General features: G+C 36.7%; 1 protein-coding gene across 2 annotated transcripts in view; it reads right to left on the bottom strand.

Moving 5' to 3' along the window:
* The window catches only part of LOC116174138 (probable deoxyhypusine synthase), an 8,534-nt gene extending 6,067 nt beyond the window's left edge, over positions 1 to 2,467 (bottom strand). Inside the window, exons 1-4 of one of the 2 annotated variants that reach the window (XM_031491960.1) lie at positions 1,964 to 2,467; positions 1,506 to 1,917; positions 1,357 to 1,460; positions 1,063 to 1,314 (exon numbers count right to left, since the gene is read on the bottom strand). In XM_031491960.1, coding sequence (XP_031347820.1) covers positions 1,096 to 1,314; positions 1,357 to 1,460; positions 1,506 to 1,917; positions 1,964 to 2,332 — 1,104 coding nt within the window. In that variant the 5' untranslated portion in view covers positions 2,333 to 2,467 and the 3' untranslated portion in view covers positions 1,063 to 1,095. Of the gene's footprint in view, positions 1 to 910; positions 1,315 to 1,356; positions 1,461 to 1,505; positions 1,918 to 1,963 lie in introns of those variants that run through there. The other variant, XM_031491959.1, reaches the window with a different exon arrangement.
* Positions 2,468 to 19,341: the final 16,874 nt, after the last annotated feature.

Genomic DNA, 19,341 nt, shown 5'->3' with positions numbered 1-19,341 from the left:
ACATCAGTTTATGCCCGTGGTACATACAAAATTTTATGTCTTACTAACCTATCATAGCACATTTTATATCTGTGATACGCGGGCATAAAGTACCACTTTATGCCCTAGGGCATTAAGTATCACCATAGTAACTCATTCATACTTAATGACAAAACTAACAAATATTTGCAGGTCATTGAAAATTAGAAACGTCAATTATTAATTGTCAATACCTACTAAATCACAAGATTGGCCTTATTTCGTATAGTTTCTGGAACTTCCTCCCCATTCACGATGAATTGAATTATTTAAAATTACGTTTGACGTTTGGATGGTTTCAATCACATTAACAAATTCGAACCACGCATACTCGATCAAACTTAATGAATTATTTTGTAAACGAATTTTGACGAAGAAAACTATTTGTAAAACATAAAATTGTGTATGTACCACGGGCATAAACTGATGTTTATACTCTCGGGCGACTAAAAAGCTCTCGGGCCGTAGGCCCTCGAGCTTTTTAACTCGTCGCCCTCGAGAATATAAACATCACTATTATGCCCTTAATACATAAATAACTATATAACTTGCGGACTGAAAGTACGTGGTCCTTAATCCCAGGTAATTAAATGGCCTCCCTTTGGTCGGGCCATAAACTTTTACCTCGGGTTAAAAGTAACTACTTCAGTCCGCGGTATATAATATATACATTTCCGCATTTGTTCTGTTCGCCCATATTATGTATAAGACTGTACCTAGGTCTTCAGTTTTAAGGTGCTGCTTCTTGATCATTTTCATCGTGAATATAGACATCCTAAAAAATTACCCAAAAGCAGAAAAGTGCAGATGAGGCCCTTCAAACGCTTTATAGTTACTTTGTTATTAGAATTAGATGGTTTTATGTTTCCGCAAATATACGTTTAAAAGCGCGTTTACTTATTACTTTATTGTTTAATGCACATAACATTAACAGTATAATACCACCACAAACTATTACAAATAGATTGCATAACTCTGACATAATTTTCTAATAACGACTTTGCCCATTTTGGGTAAATTTAATAACCACATACCTATACTTATTTTGTATTCATTACTAGCGACTAGATTATTGAACTAAAAACCATTCTTCGCCTTATTAGCGAAATAATGTTTGGCGAATGTCTCCCCGACAAGTAATGGGAACACGAGCGTGGCCTCGGCAAAAATTTTAACCGGTGTTGCCGACTGCTTAATTTTACCCCAGGATTTGGCTTCATCGGGCCGGGCACCCGCGTCGCTTCCATCAAATTCCGAAGCGGTGTTCAAGTAAACGACGTACTCGGCTCCGTTTCGCTAAAAGCACAATTAATGGCGATCCGCAACAAATTAACCTACCATTAAGTTGGCATTGCAAATGTGGTGCTTTACTAGACCACCGCCGACAATTATCATGCCGCTATTGTAAGCCTTAATTGCCATCAGATCCAAACGCCGAACATCTAAAATCGATCAGATATCATTCAGTATTCACCGTTGCGAATTACCCGACGCAATATCGACGATCAGTCCCGGCGAGTTCAAAGAATGGAAGAATATCATGTCTCCAATGCTGCCGTCGGTGAGCGCTGGGCAAAATACTGGAATGTCATTTTTTGCCGCCCAATAGCAGACGCTCTCTTCGTCATTGACCTTCTCGCCCATTCGTTTTACAATTTTGCTCGGTGACCAAAGAGCACCATCGGTTCGTTGCTCTTGTAGTAGCTGATCCAAAAGTGGCATGATCCAATCTTGAAACTTACAGTAGTTGTCGTTTGGTGCTAGTAGGTTTCCGATTCGGTTTATCGCTTTGTCTCTGAGTGCATTTCCGTCTAGGTGAAAGTCACCCAAGTAAGTAGGTGCCAAACACTTTATAATATCTTCTTCCACACCGCCCGCGGTGGTCACAATGCAATCGATCTGCAATGAGTGAAATATTAGATGACCATAATTAGGAGGTACCTACCATCTTGTGCTGGACGAGAAATTTGATGGTTTCGCGTAGGCCACAAGAAATTATATTGGAGGTGTATCCCAAGAAAATCGTGCAGTTGTTTTTTGGGGACCAGTGATCCGTACCGTTGACGCCGTTCTGTGCCGGCGTTGGCTGCTGGCGGCATTCAATCATTTTGTTTATTTCGTTGACTGCCAGACCAAAATTAGTGGCTTGAAATCCGGTGTTTGCATACGTTTCCAACAAGCGGCCATAATTGATACCCTTATTCCAATCGTAACCTCTCACCTCTTCTTTTAGATTCGAAGTATCCTCGCTCTTTCTAAGCACCGCGTTTATTGCCTCGAAAACACCGTTCTTCATTTTAAGACAATGCGACATTTTACGTTCTTTGCGGCAATGTAAAACTGTGTTACCCACACTTTTATCAAGAGTATATAAGGTCGTTCGTTATTCGATAAATTTACGTTCTAGTAATAGCAATGTTGATAGTGGAACCGCATGTCTAATCTACCTGCGTTGCACTACAGTATCCAAAACGCAGCGTAAATATCTATGACCATTGATTAAAATTATTTTCAAAATCACGAAAATCTTACTAAATGACAAGACAAAGTAACCACCCCGGATGTAAAACACCCAAATTAAATACCATGGTCTAGACTCTAGAATGTGTTAGTATTGACAAAAACCTATGCAGAAAAATTTCTAACGATAATTCGTGTGACATATTACAATGAATTGATAATACAAAGCGGTGCGATTCCCCTTTCTTCAATGTCCACCGGTCAATATCTTCACTGCCAACAACTCACTTAAATTTGCAACTTGATTTTGCACATTCAGATACAAAGAGTTGCTCACATGTCGTTATGCTTTTTTTGCATTTACGTAAAGCTAATTTGAGTATGAGCTTTGTGAGTACCGGCAACATTTTAATTTTGCCCCCCCCCCCCCCATGAACATGCAGCAATTTTTATCTGTAATTTTAAAAAAGAAATAAATCTGGCTAGATTGCCAAACCACAATAGATCAGTAGGTATTGTTGTGTAAACTACGCCACGTATTTTGGTGTCAGCACCTTCAATAAGGTTGCGCCATCCTATATGTGGGATAATTTCAATTTATTAAGTTAACCTGGGGGATTACTTACGAAATAAGCGCAAAGTTGGTTCGTTTCATTTGAATTTGTATTTCTGTATTTTCTTTTCCTTTTAGAACTGTTAGTAAATGCGTAATTCTTGTTTAAATTTTACCGCTATGCATTCAAATTATATAAGGTGTTAGAAATAATACACATCTGTCAAGGTTACATCTGATCGTTTCGATAAAGAGTTTTAAGGTCGATTCTCACTTGCTCCGACGAGGAACTTTGCAGCACGGCATCGCGTCGCGTCGCCGAGCTGGGTGCAGCACAAGTGAGAATCGACCGTTAATGTTAGGCAAAATTTAAGGCACGTATTCTTTCGCTAATACGAGGAGATGCAGGTGTTACGAAGAATTGCGCGTTTTATGTCGGCGAAAGTGGGGAAATTTTGGCGCGTTCTGTAGTGATTGGCGGTTTATTTGAAAATTCATAAAAAAAGAATTTACTTTATGGTGGAAGTGGTGCTTCCTTAAATACTAGAGATAATGAGAAGACGAGGTTTTTTCTTTGATTTTTCCGTTGCGACGTGGATTTTTCTTTACGGGCAGTCAGTCTGTATATGTGAAATCCTAATTTGTCAGTACTGTGTGCGGAAGAAAATAACCAATCTTACTAAAAGATTTAAATTAATATATCGTCGAGTGAAGTAGTAAAAGTTCGCTGACACCCACCAAATTTGGTTTTCAAACGCAACAAACCAGATTTGGTCATCAAAGCACAAGTGCATCTGTCAGCGTGTGTTTTTGTGTCAGTTTCAGTACGCTTGATAGTAGGGGAGCTAGCACGAAATCCACTGAACGAGAATGATCAAAATTTTAACCGATGGTGTTCCATTTTGCCCTATCAGAGTATGCTAAAATCGATCGTCTGCCGCCTCAGGTCATACGACTTAAGGCGCTGCAGGTACTTCTTGTGGTACCAATTCTGAAAGGTTGTTTTTCGAAAAAATAAGTTATATACCAAATGAAAACGTTGATAATAGCTCTTAAAAAAATATTTAAAAAAATCCCGCGCATTTGATAACTCCGTAAAAAAACAATTCTTAGTCGGTTTTTCACGAACTTTGTACGGATATAACTAGGTTACGGTTGGAAGAATGAAGCTGATTTTTTTTACAGACTAATGATAGGTACAGCCAATGACTATGAGAGTGTTTCTTTTTTAAATTTTTTCTCTAATTATAAGATATCTTATAATGTTAATCTAATAAGATAATCTTGTAATTAGAGACAAAATTTAAAAACGAAACACCGTTAAGTCATTAGTAGTACCTATCATGAGTCTGTAAAAAAAATCAGCTTCATTCGTCCCACCGTAACCTAGTTATATCCGTAGAAAGTTCGTGAAAAACCGACTAAGAATTGTTTTTTTACGGAGTTATCAAATGTGCGCGATTTTTTTAAACATTTTTTTAAGAGCTATTATCAACGTTTTCATTTGGTGTATAACTTATTTTCTCGAAAAACAACTTTTCAGAATTGCTACCGCAAGAAGTACCCGCAGCGCCTTAAGTCATATGACCTGAGGCGGCAGACGATCGATTTTAGCATACTCTGATAGGGCAAAATGGAACACCATCGGTTAAAATTTTGATCATTCTCGTTCAGTGGATTTCGTGTTAGCTCCCCTACTATGAATCTCGCACATCAAACTTCCTTCAAGTCGGCACAGCCGGGTAACAATTAAGTTGTAACGTACCATTCGTTTTCCGCCTTGAAGATCATACCCGAAGTTATAACCACACCGTATATTTGTGGAGTCGACTAGCTTTGCTGAACATCCGGTATCTTGAGCCGTTTTCAGTTGGGCGCTTAGTTACTAAGAAACCGTAGTTTTTGAAATTTACTTATTTGCTTTATGAGACGAGGAGTGAGCTTCGTGTGTTTTCATTTTGTTTAATTGTTTGTCTTACATCAAAAACGCACGGAAGTTTCTTAGTAAATTTATCCGTTTTGCAATCGTTGCTGTAGAAGATTTAAAACTTAATAATTTTTAAACTTAACTGGAATACGGATTCTGGAAATTTGGATACGGCCAATTAAGTGAGTGAAAATAACAGTAGCTAAATATATTTCATTCGATTGGGGCGTGCTTAGTGCCAAATAAACCTCTCTTAATTCAGAAAAATTATGAGCATAATCCCATATTTTTCCGTTGAAGTTTTAATTTTTGAGAGTTATCGCAACGACGCGACATGCCGACAGATTTGGAATTTCCTACGTTATCCCTCCCTACAAGAGCCGAGTTTTATATGAGGTAAAGCCGTTGTTAGGGAGGATTTTTTGCTTTTGCACTTTCGAAAGTTACGTTTCTTTGCATCCGTACCGTTTCATGTTTACTTTTGAATTATGTTACCGCACCATATTAATTAGAATTAGCGTTCAGCGAATTTTTTTTGTACTGCTCCGTTAATTGCAAGGTAAGTGTTTTTAGCGCATTTTTTAAGAATTAAAAAAAAATGGGACGTTTGGAAGAAATATAACCATTGGGCATTTAAATAAAATTTGATACATAGTCACTTGGAATAAAAGAAAATTTAACACCAGTTTCGAAATTTCGTATTGCGCATGCGCAGTGCCAACTTTCTTATTTAGGTAAGGATTTGAATGAAATTTGATACATAGCCACTTGGAATAAAAGCAAATGTAGCCATTTTCCAAATTTGGTTTTGTGTAGGGTGTGCAGTGCCAACTTTCTTATTTATGGAAGAAATTAAGTAGGGGTGTGTGTTGTGCGCTTTACCTGCACAAGGGTTGTGCACAATTTGTACTTGTTTTGTTATATTCCGTTTTACTCATTATAAGTGAGGAATATTGCATTTCCTGCATTTACTTTTCCGTCGATTTGTGTTTTGTTGCTTTCATTCTTGCTTGGGGTTTACCGTAGGTAATTTTGTCTTAATTTTTCCGAAGTGACCACCGCCATTTCCTGAACCCATCCGATTCCCGGAGTTCACTCCGGTTAAGTGTACCCGACGCTTCCGAGACCGACTCCCTAGACCGCTGCTACCTCCGACCTCGACCAGGTGCGAGGCCATTTTATGGGAAGCGCTCGGGTCCGTTCGTCCGTCCGTTTGTTCGTTCCGCCGACTGCCGCTACGTTCGTCCACTCCCCGGATTTAGTTCCTATAATTTGTTTATTTATTTTAAATTAAATGATAATTATTATTCCGATTGGATGCGAACTATCCCAAGTTCGTGGCAAACTTTCTTAAACGTCTTTACAATCCATTCACCGCGATTGCACTAACTTTTTAAGTTTTTATAATCGGATTTACTTTGATTCTTCCGCAATTCAACTATCTCGTAGAAATGTCTGTACCCTCACTTTTGAATAATTTCGCTATGTTCATAACCGCACTTCTAGCAGACGACCCATACGCTATTGCGCCCCCTTTCTACTTTTACCTCGCTACTTATGTTGCCGAGCAGAAACTCTGAGAAGAACCCACCGTAGCAGGCAGGATCGCGCCCGCCCGCAGCTCTTCGATACCTTCCGTAGCGTTTTAAACTAATCCCAAACTTCTATTTTTATCTTACCTGTAGCTAGTTCGAAAAACCGAAACCATCGCGCCTCGTCTCCACTATCGCGTAGCCCACACATTTTTAGCGTCTTGTACCCGTACTTGCGGTTACTTTCCCTATGAAGCGGTACCTATGCAGTTTTACGCGTAGATGAAATTCGAAAAATTTAAAGTACCTAGCGGGTTACCGTTGCACGTTTTACCTCTGTTGACTGCCTGTTGTTTTCTTCTTTCTTTTTTTCTCAGAACTAGTTTCATCTATTGCTTTCCTTATACATTATTCAACTCTGTTACTGTTTTTGATTCATTTTCGGTATTAGTCACATTAATATACGCGTATTTTATGTTTATTCAAAGAGAAGAAGAATTTCGATTTTTGACTTTCGAAATTTTGAAAACAATATTTCTTTTCTTTCCTTTTTTGGCGTTTACATTGAAAAATTGGAAATTTGTTTCCACAATAACTGCCCTCTGGGTACAAATTTTTGGTTGAAATAACATTCATGCAAATATATAATGTTCTGACATTTGCATGAAACAAAAATTATTTAGCTAATTCCTGCACTTTCGCCGTTATTTAGGAAATAAGTTGTTAAAAAACTCCCATATAAAATATATATCTTTCATTTTTATCACACACTGATAATAATTTGTTATCAAATTTAACTTCATTCACAAGCTTAAACCCTCAGCAACCATCGGTCGTTAACAAAAGTTTATTTTTTTACCTCGAAACAAAGTTATTGAGGAAATCGCAAGGAAACTTTTGCACTTTTTGTAAACGCCATCTTAATCATTGGTTATGGAAAATTCCATGCAGTAGTTTAGGCATAATATTGAAAACCGTCAAAAATGTACCTACAGTTTTTTGTTACTTTTGACACTTTTGACCGACCGAATTCCTAGTAAGTGCTTCAAAACGTGTATTTCCGTAAAAAAAGGGGGGAGGGGTTAGTTTTTATCCCAATGCCATACCTCTCTTACTAACGTGCGGGTGGAAAAACAGAATGACAAAATAAATAATATCGCCCTGCTGTAATTTGCAGGTCGCCGACAACATTTTTTTGAACGCTCAACGCGGCGCTCGCACAGTCCAACGCATATTGCCCCACGGCTATCTCTGGACAATTTAATGCCCACCACCTTAATTTCTGAAAACTACGCTCATCTAGCATTCGAATTTATTCTACCAAACAGCTTACTTTCAACTAATCAAACCCAATGAAATCTAAACTGGGATGATTTTCTGTAGATTTGAGGAAAAATAAACGCTGCGCAACAACCTGATAATGTGCGGATCTGGCTGAGCAGCATTGTCACGTAATTCTTTTTAAAATCCCCTTTGCAGGTTAATTTCAAGGGACATTCTATGATTAAATATTATCAACATGAATACATCTCCATTTTAGCGCATTTTTTAAGAATTAAAAAAAAGTGCTATTGTTTGCGTTTTGTCCGTTCGTCCGTCCGTCCGGACCCACAATTATTTCCCGATATGCTGTTTTTTAAAGTAAAACGTGCATAACTTTTACATGCGACAACCGATTGGTCTCAGATTTTGCATACGCCTTTAGTGGTGCCAAGTTAACCTTTGGAAAATTGGGGGGGAGGGGGGAACACATGTTCTACCCTTCATGGTGTGAAAGGTCTCATCGAAATAAATTGGTTTGTACAAACTATAACTTGATATACAGGGTGACAATTTGAAAACTTACCACCCCCCATATCTTAGTAAATAAACGAGATATTTAAAAAAATCAAAATCCGTTTCGGTAATTCGGAGGGGGAATCACAATGAGATAGTTGGCGACGCATCCCCTCCAACCCCCTGCGCCCCAGCCACCCCAACTTTTAAATCTTAAATAGTGACCCCCATGTGTTGGAAAGCTCTGAAAAAATGCTTTCCAACCATACCAAATAGCATTACATTTAGGTTAGTAATTATCGTGCAAATCAAAAAATAAACTAATATGATACATTTGAAATCTGTCGTATTTAAAACGCAACCGGCGAACATTAGACGAACTAAGACAGAGAATAATTCAAGAATGTCGAAATATTGCAAAACCAACATTTGAAAAGGTTCGACAAGAGTTTGAGAATAGATTATAACTGGCGATCAAAAATGAGTTGCTGTCAAGTCGGCTTTGGAAGTTCAAGTTTTTTTTTTTTTTTTTTATTTAAGCTTTTCAAGGCTTGTAGGAGCCTTATATCAGCTATCCTTTATTAAAGATAAACTACATATACATAGAATAATATTTACATATTATTTCCTTAGTAGATATATAACTAAATTGGTCGACCGATCGCATCTAAGAATTTAACAATGTGCTCACAAGCAGTAGAGTTGGGATAAAACAATAGGTAGTGTACGTGTAGCGGTAATAACGTCTTTCCTCTGCAAATATTCTTAATTAAATTTAATCTTTGATCGTTGTAAATATCACATTGCCATAAAACATGATTTAGGTCCTCATTATAATCACCGCACGCAGCACATATTGGATCATCTACGATATTGACCCTGAACAATGAGGTAGCGAGATTGTAGTGATCCGCTCTGCATCTAATTATTGATACTGTAATATTACGATTTACTCTAGATTTGTGGAACCAAGTTTTAGGCGAGTCATTGTAAAAAAGTTTGAAATATTTGAAACCTTTATAGATGGATTGTTCTAAGCAGTAATCATTAGTATTAATATATGAAGTTTTTTTAATTTTCTGCGAAAAATCGGTGAAAGGAATTATAAAGTTAGGAGTAGGGGTTTTACTTGTGTAAGATTTTGCTAATTCATCGACAGCCTCATTTCCCAATATGCCAATATGAGATGGACACCATACGAAGACTATATTCTTGCTTGGATTTTTTGCCATAATTTTGTTATATTCGTATTTTATTTTGAGAATATAAAAATTTAAATTTATACTAACTTTGGCTGATCCTAGACATTGGAGCGCACTTAGAGAGTCAGATACTATCGCGAAATTGGCAACTTGACTATTTCTAACTGATTCTAAAGCTTTTCCAATGGCAAAACATTCTGCAGTAAAAATTGACGTATCTTTTGGTAGGGCTTGACCAGATTTCTTATTTGTATTGACATAAAAGCAAGCAGAACCTACATGACTGCTTTGGTCATTTGTTTTACTGCCATCTGTGAACACTACGTGGGAGTTGTTTTCCCTGAGAAACGCATTTAAGATTGTATTTGGATCTTTAGCTATTTTCATGTGCTTGCCTAGGTCGTAATTAACATTTAGGCTTGTTTTAAGGACATTGTAATCAAAACAATAAATGTTATAGTTCTTGTGCGCTTTTATATTAAGATCAGTAACATCCAGTATGCACTGTTTTAAGAGATTAGGTTTCTCATTTAATTTAATTGTGTTTCTATTGCCATTTTTATTGTGAATAATGGACTGGATAGTTTGAAAGGAAGGTAAGATAGAATTGGACAGAATTTTGGTGAAATAGCATTTACCCAAACTTTTTGAGCGTTCTTGAATTGACTGCAGTTTGGATTCCGCAAGTACGACAATATTTGGGGTTGTTCTCCTGAGGCCTAAGGGAGTCCTTAGGCAAGCAATTTGGACTTTTTCCAATTTTTCAACATGAATAGTGGCTGTCGGGAAATAAACAAAACTACAGTAGTCAATAATAGAACGAACAAAACTTTTATATAAGATTAATAGAGTGCTTGGATGAGAACCCCATTTGACGCCACACAGAAATTTTAGAATGTTGGATCTAGTAGCACATTTTGCTACAACTGAGTTTAGGTGTGGTATAAAACTGAGTTTATAATCAATAACAATGCCAAGAAATCTGATTGACTCACACGAGACAATGTCCTTGCCACACAGATTTAGGACTGTTTCGCCAGGTTTAATTCTTTTACTATTTATGTGAAGAAAGGCAGTTTTGTCAGGTTCAAATCCCAAACCGATTTTACCTAAATTTGCATTTGTGATATTAACTGCTTTTTGAACAAGGGATTTAGACTTTTCAACATTTCCATAACTACAGTACATTACAATGTCGTCGACGAATTGAGATATAGTTACAGTTTTAGGAACGCCCTCAGTAATATCCCTTACATAGATTAAATACAGCAATGGGCTCAAAACACCACCTTGTGGAACTCCTTTGTGACTGAGTCTAAACTCCTTTTTAAGAGAATCAGAGAAAATCATTCTATTACTGGTGATATGTTTAATAAACGTGACTAGTAGTTTAGAGCACCCTATTTCAGCTAATTTGTCCAAAAGTAAAGTTAAATACGATTTTCCATGTTTATTTTTTGATTTGCAAGATAATTACTAACCTAAATGTAATGCTATTTGGTATGGTTGGAAAGCATTTTTTCAGAGCTTTCCAACGACGTATCACACATGGGGGTCACTATTTAAGATTTAAAAGTTGGGGTGGCTGGGGCGCAGGGGGTTGGAGGGGGTGCGTCGCCAACTATGTCATTGTTATTCCCCCTCCGAATTACCGAAACGGATTTTGATTTTTTTAAATATCTCGTTTATTTACTAAGATATGAGGGGTGGTAAGTTTTCAAATTGTCACCCTGTATATAATATAAATTTGATATATTCGGTTCTTCGGTGATATCTCACTCATTCTTAAAGATTTTTCAAAAACTTCAAATGCGTTTTTTTAGTCACAAAAACGTACAACTTTGCCGCCATTTAACCTACACTGTATCTCGCAATCTCGCAATAGTGAGCTACGAATTTGAACCACCCTGTAAATAAATCGACTGTATTCATTGCAACATTTTTATGTTTACCCGGATACGTTGCTGAACAGTTTGAGGAAAATTGCTAAAACACTGTTGGAATTCAACTCGTATAGGTTGTTGACTTGTAATTTGTTTGATCTGTAATATTTCCCAAATCGTATAATGGAACGGAAACGTTTTTATGATATGATAACACAATTTGAGTACCTACTATGTTTTGCAATACAAAATTGCAAGTAAGTGGGAATGTCGAAACAGTGTACCCTTAACGTATCTCAGTGGTGAAAAAATTTGAAACCATTGACGTACGCGTTGCGTGCAAAATTTGAAAAATAATGATCAAGTGCTCACTGATATCTGAATAAATGGCCCCTTTTAAGTTGCTATCCATGCTGTTGCGTTAAGCTGCACAGTACAGATCTCGAGTGTACTTGCTTAAAAACTAAGTAAAGCGGTTTATTTCCGTCCGTTCGTTCCTCCGTCCGTCTGTCCGGACCCACTTCCACCGTTTTGAACTACTTCTAGGGGAATGGTCGTAGAGTCCTGGAATTTTTTGCAGTAGGTAGCCTATACCTTGAAGGTGTGCCAGACGGCCATGAAATTTCGCTGTCTAAAAGGGGGCCCCCCACGAATTATTTCCTGAGATGCTGTTGTTGCATCCGTCCGTCCGGTCCGGTCCGGACCCACTTCTACCCCTACTTCTAGGGGAATGGTCCTAGAGTCCTGCAATTTTTTACAGTAGGTAGCCTATTCCATAAGTTTTACATACGACAACCAATTGGTCTCAGATGTTGCAAACGCATGCCTTTAGTGGTGCAAAGTTAATATTTAGGAAATGAGCAGGGGGGGGGGGGGGGCATGTTCTACCCTTCATGGTCTAATGAAAGGTCTCATCGAAATAAATTGGTTTGTACAAACTATAATTTTCCCGTGCGACTCTTTTTCGAGATTAGTGAGCAACGTGGTCTGAGGGGGTTAGGAGGAGGAGGGGGGTTAAAAATTAATTTTTTCTACAACTGTCAAAAAAACCTGTCATTTTCTGACGGATTTCGAAACGCGAAGTACTAGATTTTTAAACGGTTAATTAATAAGTAAGGTTGCTATTGACAACGTGCGCGAAATCGTCAACAGTGAAAAAAAGTATTTCGCGCACGTGACAAAGTTGAACTTAAACAGCAAATTTAATTAACAATCGGTTCAGTTGTAGAAAAAATATTGTATATAACGCTAGCGCGAAGTTATTTCGCACATTTGACTGATATTTTGGCTCGGCTTCGCCTCGTCAAAATACCTTCAGTCTCAATGCGCGAAATTGAACTTCGCGCTCTTGTTATATAAATAACTATTATCTCTCATTCTATTCTAATTAAAGGTCTCAACGAAAGGAACCGTTTTCTATCAACTACTGCCCTTCTTTCTGTCCTCTTATCAAAGTACGAGGTGGAGGGGGAGAGGGGGAAGTGGAGCTAGTTTTATCCTTCATAGTACTCTAATGAAAGGTCTCAACGAAAGGAATTAATTTCTACCGACCATAGCCCCCCTCCTCGACCTCTTATCCTGATCGGGTATATGCCCTTATACCTCAAGAACTGATTGTCGGAAGAGGGTACTCACAAAGGGCGATTGAGACGTCTGCAAGAAATATATCCATTGGTGATGTCAAAACAAAAACTATTTCGGTTAAAAAATGCGTTTTATCTCAACAAGAGTTGTGCACAATTTATACTTGTTTTTTGTTCTTCGGAATTTGTTAAACCATTCGTACTGTAACGTGATTTATAAATTCGGGTTCGATTTATATCAATATTTATTAAACAAAACTAAAACACTATAAAAACCGTACAATTTATATCGATTATTTATATCACACACACTTCGCAATTTATATTTCCGCGCTCGATGTTTCGTCCGTACTCGTTCGGTAGTAGACTGCCGCGATGTTCGGTCCGCAACCATTTATACACGCAAGCAATGTAAGTCCAGAACATTCGCGCAATTACCAGACACGCTGCAAAGATCCCCACTATCGCGCGTCTAGAAAATTCCAGAGCGCCAAAGGCGACGTCATGTCTGGAGCGTTTCCGTTACAGTACCTATTGCTCTATGATTTTTTTCTTCTTTTCATTTCTTGCACTCAGGTCTGCAATAATTTCAGTTTAAGTATGCGTTTCGGTTAAAACTAAACTTTTGCCTTTTCTTCGTTTAATAACTCTTAACTCCTAAGTGGACATCTTCAAGAGACAGTAGAAAGTGAACTAATGAGCGAGTTATACGCTAAGGATTTCAACAGGAAACCGATTGCGAATTTTGAAATGAACATTGTGCTCAAACGCAATCAGCCTATATTTCAGTTAGAGCTAGACGTTTGTCAATGAGTGATAAGGATAAGTAAAGAGTGATTCTCTAAGAAAGCAAATAATTAGACCCAGTTCACTCTTAGAGTTACGAAATGGTTTTCATCCTGTCCCAGTTTCTGAACAATCTATTAAGTACGCATTGTTTAAATTCGAGTACTTGAGAATGCCCTTTGGGTTGGCTAATGGCCCCAGGGGTTTTCCAAAGATATATAATCAAATATTTAGTCATGGGAAACGAGGTCCTAATATATTTCGATGATATAATCGTTGCTACAAAAACGATTGTTGAACACTTGTGTAATTTTTCTACTCAAATTACAAATTCGTTTTGATAAATGTACCTACACAAAAATATTACGTATTTATAGGACATCTACTTGAACAGTGACAATTTTGGACAGTCAAATCCGGCAAATGTGAAAGTATAGTCCTATCTCTAAACCATTGAATCGGATCGGTTTGTGGACCTAGCCAGTTATTTTACACGGTTGGTTTACTCTCTATTTTTCAAAAATTGCAAAACCACGTGATCTCTTTAGGAAGAATTATTGACTTCGATGAGGACCAGACCAATGCCTTTATTTTCCCACGGTTACAAAGTATATTTCGAACGACCAACGCTCTATATCCGCAGCAACTGCCTAATCTTATTTATTTTACTAAATGCAAGTCGAGTACTAGATGATCAAGGGCAAGTTGATGTAATTATACACAGACTTTCGCAAGGCTCACTACTACTATCGACAACAAATTAATTATTGATAAGATAAGGAATTTTTGTTCAGTGATTCTCTTAACTTCCTCTTTACGTCGTCCTTATCAAATCGACTTAAATCTGAATTTTTATTGCATCCTCTGGGGTGCCTCAAGGATTTATCTTGGGTCCCCTTTAGTTCCTTATATTTATTTATGATGCTACTAAGGTACTTTTTCGTAAATGCTAATTATTTGCGGTTGATTTAAAAATATTTTGGAAGATTTTTGAAATACGTCTCGTATACGTCTCTTTACACTAATCGTTACTTGATTTTAATCCATGCGATTAGTTAACCAGGCTACACCTGAGTTCTCACAAGAAACACCGACCATAATAATATTAATAATAATCCTTTATTTACTCAACAGAAAGACATAACCTTTCCAATTTCAGAGCAAAAACAACATTTTGCAACTTGCCAGAGTACAATAGAGTGCAATAAATCAAAAGTAAAAATTATGTCTAGTAATATTGATAACAGTACTTAAACTACCGAAACCAATAACAAAAAAAATCAAACAAACAAAAAAAGAAAAAGAAAAAATTATCTATCGGCCCTCTTGAATAATTACTAAGTACGACTAATAATACCAAAAGTTTAATAAATCATAATTGATTATAGGACAAATAAAGTTCTATGAAAATATTAAAATTAATTACTGTTAATGTTAATAACCGAACGTAACATTTCCCGGTAAAGAACTGTAATGAAGATAGTGTTTTTCCGGTTAGAGCTGATTAAAATATCTCCTCTTTATCAGTTTGTTAATATGCATGAGAAATCTTGAATTATTTTGCCATTTCGAGAAATGGGCCTGCGCCTGTATCAAGCTGTATAATGCACTTCCACCAGATATTCAAAAGCTAAACAAAACTTTTAAAGTGTTAATCGAAATTGAAATTGAGATTGAGATTGAGATTGAAATTGAAAAGCAATCGGCTTTCCTTTTTTTTCTGCAGATCTATTCGCCAATAAAAACAAATGCAAATACTGGTCCCAACGTTTAAATCCTCATGCGGTACGGTATGATATAAACCCCTTCCGAAGAATCCTCTAGGAATAAGAACCGCTGCAAACCAAAAAAATTACCGCATGGTCCCAAAATCTACAATATCGATGTAGAAATAGGTCAACTTCCCGTCAAACGGCATCCAAACAGAGACAATCCACAATCTGCTTTCTGCAAGCCAAACCAGACGGATGTCCCCATTTTTAACCAATTTCCAGCAAGTATCAACCAAATGACAAAATCGCCATCTTGCCGCTCCAGAAAGATCTCGAATCGTGCAAATTCCGAAATCTCAAGAAGACAAAGCAAACCAATAATCATACTACGGGCAAAAATCATACGTGACCAAAATCCCTAGGCCGACACTTCGACAAAAGTAACCGTCACATTGTATCTTCACCAAAAGTTCTAATGTCAGTTATCTGTCAAATATAAAGTACTGTCAAAATTTTTTGTAAAATTTATATCTTGATTACATTTTACTTCCATTTGTTAAAATTTTATTATTATTAATATTCGTTAAATAAGTAAACAAAAGAACAATACATTGTAAAAAATATTAACAAAGGAAGAGGAGTTTCAATAAGGTCAAACTTTCTTCAACGTAAATTTCCTACCATTCCGAGTTCATAGCGACAGAGTACTCCGGCGGTGGCGAATTCTCCACGCGAGAATATTCCAAGGGAAAATATTTCGACGGTGAATACTTGTGGGGGGGGGGGGCGAATTTTCCTTCAATCGTGCTAAACGTGCCGAAGGTTTCAAGTGAAAGATTTACGTTTTAATGCATTTTTAGGTAGAAGATATTTATGGAATTATCCTTGAATACAAAACTATGTAAATAATATTAAAACTGCACTCCATTTGCTCTAATATAAGACAAATATCCTGAACCCCAGAGGGAGTTAAATTTCTATTTTACCGCCCATGTGCATGTGCGAACTGCACTTTATAACCCCAAATGTTACCGATAAATTTTGAATTAATTTTATTATTAAAATTTGGTTTCAATTTCCATGGACGTTTAGATTTGTCCGTTCACACTAATCTCCATATTAATATCCGAATTACGTAGCGCGAATTGTTAATTAAAAAATAAATTAAATACGTCCGTACTCTGACGTTTACCTTGATAGAACTCCATTTGGAGTAGTGTCCCAATCGATTATCGCAACCTTTGGTCCAAAATCTCGATTACACTTGGAGATAATCAATAATTAAGATTTGAACATTCATGTTTACGGTACCGATACACTCCCCTATACGGGAACGTGTCATAACGATCAGTGTGAAAGTGTAACAAGACGAAATCACCTGACGGAGAATGCGGCAACGGCTATCTGATTACCTACCATTTCTCTACTCAACCAAGGATTTTCCTAGTGGCGAGAATCACGTGATAAAAATATAATACAAAATTTCAAGTGCACATAATCTATCAGAGAGTTTCTATAAATCGGTTACGTTAATGAAAGCAAATTAGTCGACCGGTAAACTGCGAAACGGCGCGCACCTATTCTTCATTACGATAATTGCAGTGCGCGAATTAAATCGTTTTTTTTTCTAGTTACACCTATGAGTTAGTAATTATTGTTAAAAGGTGGATGATGTGGGAACTTAACGCGAAACATTTACTGACCATCATTAACGAGTAAGTATCATTTTAATGTAATTAAACCGCGCGCTTATATAGGTGCGTGCAGTAGGCATCACTTTAATTAACTTTTTAAGTTGAATTTATGTGAATTGAATAATGATACGTTAGAAGCTATTTGCGATTAATCGAAAGTAGAGCTTTTAGGATAGAGAAAAACACGGGAATATGCCATGGTCCTGGTCACGCAGGAATTTGAGATAATCTGGCTTTAATAAAAACCATACCTAATAATAGTATCATTATTACATTTAAATTATTAAAATCCCAATCGGAGTCATAAGCTTCTTGAAATTGTTCCAAATTTAGAATGTTGAACCAGACGCCCTGTATATTTCTAGTTACTTTTTGTGATACCTACAAAAAACGAGATATGCTAATAGTTTACAGTCTTCCGCTCCTATTACTTATACTTCATTGCCATGTTATGCTTAATTATAGTAGGCAATTTTTAGATGAACTTATGATTTGATTTTACATTTTGTAAATGAATACTTAAAGTAGCTATATACAGGCTGTTCCTCGACTCGACCGACAAACTTATACCATACACTCAGTTAAAAATGACTTTATAAGCAATAGTTGAATTTTTATTTATTTCGCGAAGGAATTTATAACAAGTTAAAAAGTAATCGTAAACGATTTACATAAAGCGCATTTCCACTTGCATTCATTTCCCATTTGTAAGATGCAACTTCTGTTAAAATCGTTAAAATCCGGCCACAAATATAAAAGATAGCGTTGCACATGGGCAATCCATTGTTGACGTGCTACTTCAATTTCAGTTTATGAGAAGAATTTCATTTCAATGCTTTTCTAAATAAGAAAGTTGGAACTGCGCATGCGCAAACCTAAATTTTAAAACTAATGTTAGATTTTCCTTTGTTCCAAGCGCCTAAGTATCACATTTCACTTAAATAGTTCCATAGATAAAAAAGTTGGCACTGCGCATGCGCAAAATAAAATTTTGAAACTGGCGCTAGATTTTCCTTTATTCCAAGTGCCTATGTATCACATTTCATTTAAATTCTTCCATAAATAAAAAAGTTGGCACTGCGCATGCGCAAAACCAAATTTTGAAATTGGCGTTTGATTTTCCTTTATCCCAAGTGCCTATGTATCAAATTTCGTTTAAATTCTTCCATAAATAAAAAAGTTGGCACTGCGCATGCGCAAAACCAAATTTTGAAATTGGCGTTTGATTTTCCTTTATCCCAAGTGCCTATGTATCAAATTTCGTTTAAATTCTTCCATAAATAAAAAAGTTGGCACTGCGCATGCGCAAAACCAAATTTTGAAATTGGCGTTTGATTTTCCTTTATTCGAAGTGCCTATGTATCAAATTTCGTTTAAATTCTTCCATAAATAAAAAAGTTGGCACTGCGCATGCGCAAAACCAAATTTTGAAATTGGCGTTTGATTTTCCTTTATCCCAAGTGCCTATGTATCAAATTTCGTTTAAATTCTTCCATAAATAAAAAAGTTGGCACTGCGCATGCGCAAAACCAAATTTTGAAATTGGCGTTTGATTTTCCTTTATTCGAAGTGCCTATGTATCAAATTTCGTTTAAATTCTTCCATAAATAAAAAAGTTGGCACTGCGCATGCGCAAAACCAAATTTTGAAATTGGCGTTTGATTTTCCTTTATTCCAAGTGCCTATGTATCAAATTTCATTCAAATACTTTTATAAGTAAAAAAGTTTGCAATTCGGTTTATAAATGGTCGAGATGCGAAAAGGGCACTGTGAATTTTGAATCGATTCGATTAAACTTTTGGCATTGCGTATTATATGGCTAAATCTATGCCCATATTGAATTTCATGCAATTCAGTTCATAACTAACGGAGATGTAAAAGCGATCGAACATTTCTAAACAAAAGTTATCGTTCACACGGACAGATAGATGGACAGACATACAAAGGAACAGACGGAGAGACCAACCGGCAGGCGACAGATAGCAATGCAAAATTATAAACGATCTCTAGGATCGTTAATAAACGGCAAAAGTGTAAAATTATGGAACATGTAAAAAACGGTTTTTGTTTTTTTTACAATAACTTTTTTTGTAAGCGGTACAGAAAAAATTCCTTCCTTGGTACAAGACTCGACACCATAACGAACCAAATAGCGAAAAAGTAGAACAATAGCTCTTAAGATAAAGAACTAGTAGCGTCGCAAAACGAGCGGACG

This window comes from Photinus pyralis, unplaced genomic scaffold, assembly GCF_008802855.1.
Source record: "Photinus pyralis isolate 1611_PpyrPB1 unplaced genomic scaffold, Ppyr1.3 Ppyr1.4_LG6, whole genome shotgun sequence".
Taxonomy (NCBI): Eukaryota; Metazoa; Arthropoda; class Insecta; order Coleoptera; family Lampyridae; genus Photinus; species Photinus pyralis.
The sequence above is the reverse complement of the archived record's forward strand: the minus strand, read 5'-3'. Positions and strand labels throughout refer to the sequence as shown.